The 8,485-nt window shown below is 34.1% G+C and overlaps 1 protein-coding gene across 1 annotated transcript; it reads right to left on the reverse strand.

Moving 5' to 3' along the window:
• Window positions 1–253: 253 nt before the first annotated feature.
• LOC104887539 (aspartyl protease AED3) lies at window positions 254–7,727 on the reverse strand. The gene is made up of 3 exons (XM_010672193.4): window positions 7,167–7,727; window positions 4,798–5,272; window positions 254–873 (listed from the first exon to the last, which is right to left on the reverse strand). The coding sequence occupies exons 1-3, from the start codon at window positions 7,638–7,640 to the stop codon at window positions 518–520; spliced, it is 1,305 nt and encodes a 434-aa protein (XP_010670495.2). The 5' UTR covers window positions 7,641–7,727; the 3' UTR covers window positions 254–517.
• Window positions 7,728–8,485: the final 758 nt, after the last annotated feature.

Raw genomic sequence — 8,485 nt, forward strand, 5'->3', positions numbered from 1 at the left:
GAATTTAAAATCCTGAATCCACCCCTACTAAACAAGCATATATTAAAATGACGAAAAACTAAGGGCATGTTCTTTTCGGCATAAAACGGCTGAGCTGAACTGAATTGAACTGAACTGAAATAAACAGAAATGAATAGTGATATGTGAAAATACTAAAAATATTGTCAAGAATTGAGCTGAACTGAACTGAATTGAATTGAGCTGAGCTAATTAAAGACACCACTGTAGTTGGCACAATGCCTAGACAAATTAATGAAAACTTTGCTAAAAGATCAGAATTAAGTAGTCATTAAAACAAATCCCCAATTCTTTTTTTTTTTTTTGGCATTTTTCAGCTTAGTTTGTCACAGATTCATAATATTAATAGCCCTATTTTTCGAACTAGACCTTTTCTTCTTTGGCCAAACCCACGATAATAATTAAGGAAACTACAAAATAATCTCCTTAGTGAATTCATAAGGTCTAGTAAACAACAACACTACAATAGCAACCCTCATGATCAAGCACAAAAATACACTTAAGTACATGTCTCACGTGAAATACCAAGCCTATTGTTAGGGAGATCAAAGACAACTCTATGGTTTTGTTGCTGCATGTTGGCTATGACATTGAGGGCGGAGTTGACGTTTTCGGGGGCGGCGGCGATAGCGAGGCATGATATGCTGGTGGAGGTACTGCGGAGGAGGAAGTTGTCCTGGTCCAATGTTAGTTTCATGTCTTGGAACAAGAATGTTATGGATGGTACTGTTATTGGAACACTGTAACATGTCTCAAAGCCACCTAGGGACGTCACGTTTGCCTTCCCCATTCGCCGCCTGAACTCATCTCGCACTGCGATGTAGGCTGGTGTTGCTAGTCGGGTGTACACCGTACCTGAATAATTGCGCGCATGGAAATATATGAGTACTAAGAACTTGATCAAAGGTTGTTGATAGGATATTAGAATTGTTTTTTTTATTTTCATATGAGGCACGAAAGCAATTCAAAGTACAAATGGGGGATTAGAACCTGTAACATATCGTTCACAACACCTCAATCTTAACCACTAGGTCAAGACATTCTTAGTATAGGATATTAGAATTGTTGGTAACTAAAGTATGCATCATTTAGTAAGAGTGTGATCTCTTCATAATTAAGAATCATTGTTAAACTTGAATTAAACTTAATTATCAGACCTTACTGAAACTGAGAAGTTCTTTAAACTTATTTGATCTTATTATTAAATCTCACATTATATACTACTTGTATATGGTTTCGGATTTATTAGACTTGTAACTTATTTTAGTTAAGGCAAAAGAATGCACCTTAAGTAATTAATATAATAGTCTTTCCATTTTAAAATATTTTTCCTACTTTGACTTATTTTATCTCCCATAAAATATTAAATAGGAAGAACTAATTAACAGAAATAAGGGAAGGAGTGCCCTTAAATTTTGTGAATATATTGTGCACATTAATTTGCGAGTGAAATACATTTAAAAAAGGTTGGTTTCTAGCTAGGATGAGTTGGGCATAAAGCTCTTATCTTTAGCACACAAAATTAGAAGCAACTAGATTTTTATACTTTGAACACTTTTTGGGTTTGTTTGTTTATCTAGCGAATATACTTCCTCCGTTTTTTTATAAATGCTACATTTCTCTTAAATGAAAATGTCATAATAGATGCTACATATCATAAATGAATTCCTTCTCACCATAAAAATCTTAAAATAATATTAAAAAGTTGGTGGTCCCCCACCTTCTCTTTTAAAATACTCATACTTTTTCCTTAACAAATGGTTTTTTATTCAAAAAGTGGTGGTCCCCTACTTTCTCTCTCTACCTTTCTTAAAAAAACCCCAGTTTCTCTATGTAGCAAGAATAAAAACACGGAGGAAGTATGTATTAGTACATTTTTGTAGGCATTTTTCTTATACAATTACAGTTCTTCATTATTACTACTCCCTCCATTTTTTTTTAATGGTAAGCTTTGAGTATTGACAGTATTTACAAATTTATATTTGATTATTATTTGTCATTAATGAGTAAAAATAAAATTAGTCATGTTAAATCTTGTTCGATTTTTCTCGATATATATATTTGGAATACCAAGTTTTATAATTTTTACAAATTTAAATTTAAAAATATTAATATTTAAATATTTACATTAACAAACTTGAAAAGATAAAGTATAACTATTAAAATAAATAACACGATATAAAATAAGAGAAAATCTAAATAAAATAAAGAATCTCTTACCCTCAGTAAAAAAGAAAGAGGAAAAGGCAATATGGGCATGATAAGTGGTGTTGACAAAATGCTGTACTAGCTTTAGTTGGTCCTACAACATTTTGGCTGGTAGTAGCTTAATAGCTTTGGCCTTTGGGGGGATGATCACTATAATACACTACGCACTAAAATTGAGAAGAAAAGACCTAAAATTTGGGCCAGGGGAACAGTGAATCAGTGGTGCCTTCACGGGTGTGCTTCTGCTTGGCTCTTTACAGATGGTGTCAGGAATAATGATACTAATATTTCGATGAAACAAATCCCAATATATAGCACCATGAATTAGGATCTGGTCTCTCCAACTTATTTTCAGTTCAGCACAATTTAATTCAATTCAGTTCCTAAATAATAATCATTATTATTAATTAGTTATAATTTAATTCAGTTTAGTTTAGTTTAATTTGATTCAATTTAGTTAAGTTGTTTTATGCCCAAGAAAACAGATCCTTATTCACATTTTCTGTAAGAGCATCTACAATGGTAAGCTACAATCACTTGTAGTTTTATGTGCCACATAAGATTTCCAAACTACAACATTTTCAAGCTACAACCTCTCCCAATGAAAAGCTACAACCATTTGTAATTTTTGTAGATCCCACATGTTATTTACTTATGAAAATTAGAAAGTGAGATAGGAAGGTATAAGTAGGGCCCACAAAAAATTAAATAAAGCTAGTACTTGCTTTGTGGAGCTACTTGATTTTGCCGAGCTACAGCCTCTTTTTTACTCCAATAATAAAGCAAGTAGCTCTAATTTTTAACAAATTGCAAGCAAAGGCCTAAAGTCACCCATTGGAGTTGCTCTAACAATCCACACACCTCTTCTAACTGTCTCAAATTTGCACGTTAGATAAAATTTGGTTTATCATTGAGTAAATTACTCACTATTACTAGAATTTAATATAAGGTAAAATTTAATTCAACAATTATTATAATATTTTTTTTGTTTGACCAGCTAGTAACTTTAAGGACAACTTTTTTAAGCTAATATTACTTTCTATAATACAAAACAATTATGAAAAATTACTATTGAAGGAAAAAAACTCTTAAAAATGGCATCAATTTTTAGTTTTTCGGACAAAAAGTCAAGAAACCAGACATTAATCTCATTTTCCGTCGATTCTTGTCCGTGGTCACATCACTTAAATTGTCTTAAAATGTTCTCTCTCAAAAAACAACAAGAAAAGAGTACTAGTTGAGACAAAAAAAAAAATCAATTAGAAAAAAATTTATGGATCACTAGGCAGTAGGCCCAGCCCAGATGTCCAAAACAGAGCCTTACTTTCAAAGGCAGCTCAAATTGGAAAAAAAAAAGAACTTGAAGGCTGAAGATAATAATAAAAAAATATCTGAAAATTTCTTGAACTCAACTCCTCTTAAAATACATTAAAAGATTTTAAAGAGAAAAGCGTAATTTAATTCATGTTTGTTATATAATTTACTTGTATATTTTGATCAATTTTTTTATATAGTGGCTTATTTTATCATAGGACTTATATATTGTTCGATCCAGACTATAGTGCACATTGATATTATACTAGTATTGTGGGCAAAAATTAATAAAAGAAATGGTTTAATTTTAATACTTCCTCCGTTTCAAAATAGATGGTACATTGTTGACTAAAACGCTTGTCGAGGCACTACTTTGACTACTAATATCTTTAATTATGTATTAGAGTAAAGTATAAAATTTGATTTTCTGAAAATATACATTAAGACAAATCCAACAACATATTACATTATAACATTTGATTTTACCTAATAGTAAATAATGCATGGTCAAACCTCATTCATGAATAGTGGAAAAGTCAACAATGTAGCATCTATTTTGAAACGGAGGAAGTATAAAAGTAGACCTAGTCACTAAATGAATTAAACTAGTCATCGAAAGAAATTAACCTAATTACTATTGAGCTAATTCTCTTTTTAATATTAGATTTACTGTTGCCTAATCTTAATTTTAAAGTAGACAGTCTCTTATACAGTTATATAACAATCGTATACGAAATATTCCGCTTTCGAAAAATAATGCAAGCGGTACTGTTAAGTGGTGCCTACCAACATCAGATGAGAGGAGACCACTCTACATTATGAAAATTTGTAGGACATAAACAAGAGTAATTGTATTGTAGGCCAGTAGGCAGTTTCTATCAAAAATATATACTTTTTCAGTGTTCTTTGCTTTTTATATTAATTAAATTTATTTAGGGATTTGATTGTTGATACTTTGTTCTCCACGATGATGATTTTTTATAGGATCATCAGGAATCGTTTCAATCTCTTTTGCTTATAAAAAAAAAACCGATATGAATGAGTAAAATTACAATAAAATGGTTCTATATTTTTCCTTTTTAATCACTGAGGGCATAATGATCATTAAAAGAGGTGGATATTATAGTAATAAAAGTTAATATTAGTACAAAAAAAACTTAATGATCATTATTATATATGAATAGTGAAAAAATTTAAGTGTTGCAACTAATAAAAAACGAAGGTAGTATATAATAAAAAACCATATTGGGTACGTACCAGTGTCAATAACAGTACCAGCACCGTTGTTAGGATTGAAGGCCAAGGCATCAGCAGGAATATTTACTGTTTTACTCCCCACTTTAATCCCAATCAAATTAACATAGTATAGAGAAGGCCTCTTTGGGTTGGTAAGCAATGGTGTGTAATGCATCTTTTTGGGCTGGGCTACTGGGCCGAGTTTCATGGACCCTGAGAAATTGGATGACCTGAAACTGGGCAAGCAGTAGGAAAAGGTGGACCTGTATAGGCTTGGGGTCTGAGAAAGGAGTGATAATGGGCCTCGGCCAAGACCCAATAGTCCTTGTGGTGGGATTGATCCCCCGGTAGTCTTCTGGATGCATCCAAAGACGTAGCCTGGGATGGGGTCTCGGGATAGGGCTACGGTGTCTTGCGAGAGGGTGGCCGCTAAGGTGGAGCCACCGTAGGTTTGGTTGAAGGTGCACACGTTTTGGAAACAACTAGGGCTTGTTACCTGAAAAGGAGGAAATGTAGGCTTAATAATCGCATAATGCACATTAGGCATAAAAATGTACAAAGGACCTAGTACATGATATGTTTTTTTTTTAATTCATATGAGCCACGAAGACAGTACAAAGTACAAAGAAGGGGAGGGAAGATTCGAACCTGTGACTTATCGTTCACATCACCTCAATTTTAACCACTAGGCTAAAAAATATGGTACATGATATGTTAGCTACATTACTCTGATACTTAGTTCAAATGTTACTCTATTTCGTTATGTATGGGTTTGTGTTTGTGTTTGGCCCAATAATCTTTATCAACTATTAAGCAAGGGTTGGCCTAGTGATAAAATTTGGCTTCATGACGTCAAGGTCATGGGATCAAGTTTCACTAGGGGCACTTTGAGGGAGATGTTTTCCTTACCATCCCCCTTGTTTCAAGGAGTAAGACCTGCAAAACTGGTTGGTTGTATCTGTGCTTAGTGCCAATTTAGTAGGTCTCTTCATCTTACCAACATAGAAAAAAAATATCTTTATCCACTAAAGCCATTTAATTAGTCAAGTTTAAAATGGGATCTAATCATCCAACGTGACATTCTCCATATGGAAATGTATAACCATAGTTCTGAAAAGAATAGATAGTATGTAGTTTAATGTAGTGGATCGGAAATATCTTAATTCAATTATCCAAATTGTCATCAAGTACCTTAGCAACTAGCTAGTGAAAGGTCCTATTGTTTTGGTCCCGTGAATAAAAAAATATTATTCACGTGATGGCTTTTAGTCTTCTACTACATACCTCACTTAAATAATGAGTCAAATTTGATTTACGGATATTTAACACTATATTTAATGTACTCCTTAAATACTAGCTAAAACCATAATATAAGACAGATGTTGTTTTTGTTCCTTTTCTCTTGCCTTTTGGCCTTATCTGCAGCTCCATTATTTTTTTACCTCTTCTTTTTCTGCTTTTTCAGGGTGAGATATGTTTAGGCTAAAATGACATACAAAATCATTTAACCCTGAAAGTTTTAGAGAAAGTATTTGCCCATATCCGATATGGGATTACTTTTTTCATATCGGATACTTGATATGATTAGATGTAGTCCAGATATGATTTAATAGCTAGCTGATATAATATAAGATTTCAACTAACAAGCTCCCAAAAAAAAAAATTGAAAAACAAAAAAATTATAATTTTTTAACATTACTTTTGTCATAAAAATTACATAAATGCCATGATAGTGACCCATATCGGATATGGACATATCATTGCTTGAAAGTTTTATGCCACTCACTATCTTATTATGTAGAATCAGTAGAAAGTTTCACCTTTTCATAGTACAAGTTTCACCATCTAAGAACCAATTTATGACTTCTTCACGGCACAAGTTTTAATCATGCGATAATAGATTCACATTCTGTACATTTTTGTTTCATATACACTTTCTATAACACTTGGGAACAACAATAAATATGAAATATCCACTTCACAGATAAGATAAGCTTCTCGAAATGCCAAATATTATCCATCACATGAAAACAATAGTACTTTTCGTGAAACTTTTACCAATTAAGTTACTTCCTCCATTTTAAATTACTCGTTACATTTGAAAATTTCACTATTTATCAATGATGTTTGACCATACATTATTTATTATTAGATAAAATCAAATGTTATAATGTAATATATATGTTGTTGGATTCGTCTATTTTCAAAAAATCAAAATTTATACTTTACTCTAACATATAATTAAAGATATTAATAGTCAGTAGTGCATCGATAAGCATGAAAGTCGATCAAAATGTAACGAGTAATTTGAAACGGAGGAAGTAGTTGACATCCGTCAGCAGTATGAAAAAATAAGAAAAAACTCGAAAAAAGAAAGAAAAGAAAAGTACCTGCTGACACTGAGGGGTGCCACAAGCAATGCCCTTAAAAGAAGTGGATCTTTCAGAGCCAAAAAGGGCAGAGCCACATCCAACACAGCCCTTACATGGCAACCAAGAAACATCATTACTTGTATCCAAAGCCATCAAAAAACTCTGAGGAGGAGTTCCAACGTTAACCCTAACAATGTAGGTCGGGCTTTGGATCAGCTGCCGGGCCCAAGCCACAGGAGCAATAGATTTCCGGGCCACGAGGCTAGTCAAGTATTGCAACCGGGCCTGATCCTCAGTCAGCATTTGCATAACACTCTCTTCCCATGACATTTTCTTGGGCTTGAAGGGTGAGCATGGGCTGGATACATGGAACACTCTTAAGGTTGAGCTATCTTTTTCTGGGAGGTTGCAGTTATGGTTGGGCTGGCCCAGCCCATGTTGAGTGAGGGAGAGGAGTTGAAGGAGGAGGACAAAGAGAAAGGGTTTCATCATGGCTTAGTTAGCTAGCTCTAATATGTGTTTTTATGTAGCTAGCTAAGTTTTATTTTGTTTGATATGAGATGATGAAAATAGAGGTAATGAGTAATGAGTATATATAGTGATGTTATGTGGAATGGGAGGAGAGAGAGAGGGAAGAGTAGTGTGTGAAGTGGGTACTAGATAGTGTCATTAGTGTGTGTGTGATAACAGACTGTATTCCATTTTCTGTGACCCGCACTTCGGCCCATCCTCTCCTTACTTTCGTTATGATTGTTTTAAAGAGTTGTGTAATATTATACTTTCTCTGTTCTAATTTGATTTTTTTTAGTTAAAAACAACGATTTCTTCATTAGATATTTCGAGTTTTCAAAAAATTCATTAAGTATTCTTTTATTTTCAAAATTCACCAAGTACTCCTATAATTCATAATAGTACACCCAAATATCCTTACTGACTAACGGCGGTTAGCTCTATTAATCTAAACCGTAATTAACTCCTAATCAACCTAACTAAACCCTAAAACCTAACTCCTAACTAACACTAACCTCTAACTTATAACCTAACCCTAACCCCCCCCTCTTACCACCCCAGTAGCCCCCTCCCCCCACCCCACCAACACCTCCCCCCTCTCCCACCCCTTGTAGCCCATGTCGCGAGCCTAGAGCCCGACCCATCCCCCACCTTGTCGAATTCCCCAATGCTCCAACCTTCATTTGAACCAGAAATGAAAATCTGAGAAGAGGAGAGCTAGAATAGGAGAGAATTCGACGGGGGTGGAGGAGGGGGAATTCGACGGGGGTGGGGGATGGGGGAATTCGACGGGGTGCGGGGAGGGGGGATTCGACAGGATGGGATTC

The sequence above is a fragment of the Beta vulgaris genome, chromosome 2, assembly GCF_026745355.1.
Source record: "Beta vulgaris subsp. vulgaris cultivar EL10 chromosome 2, EL10.2, whole genome shotgun sequence".
Classification (NCBI taxonomy): domain Eukaryota; kingdom Viridiplantae; phylum Streptophyta; class Magnoliopsida; order Caryophyllales; family Amaranthaceae; genus Beta; species Beta vulgaris.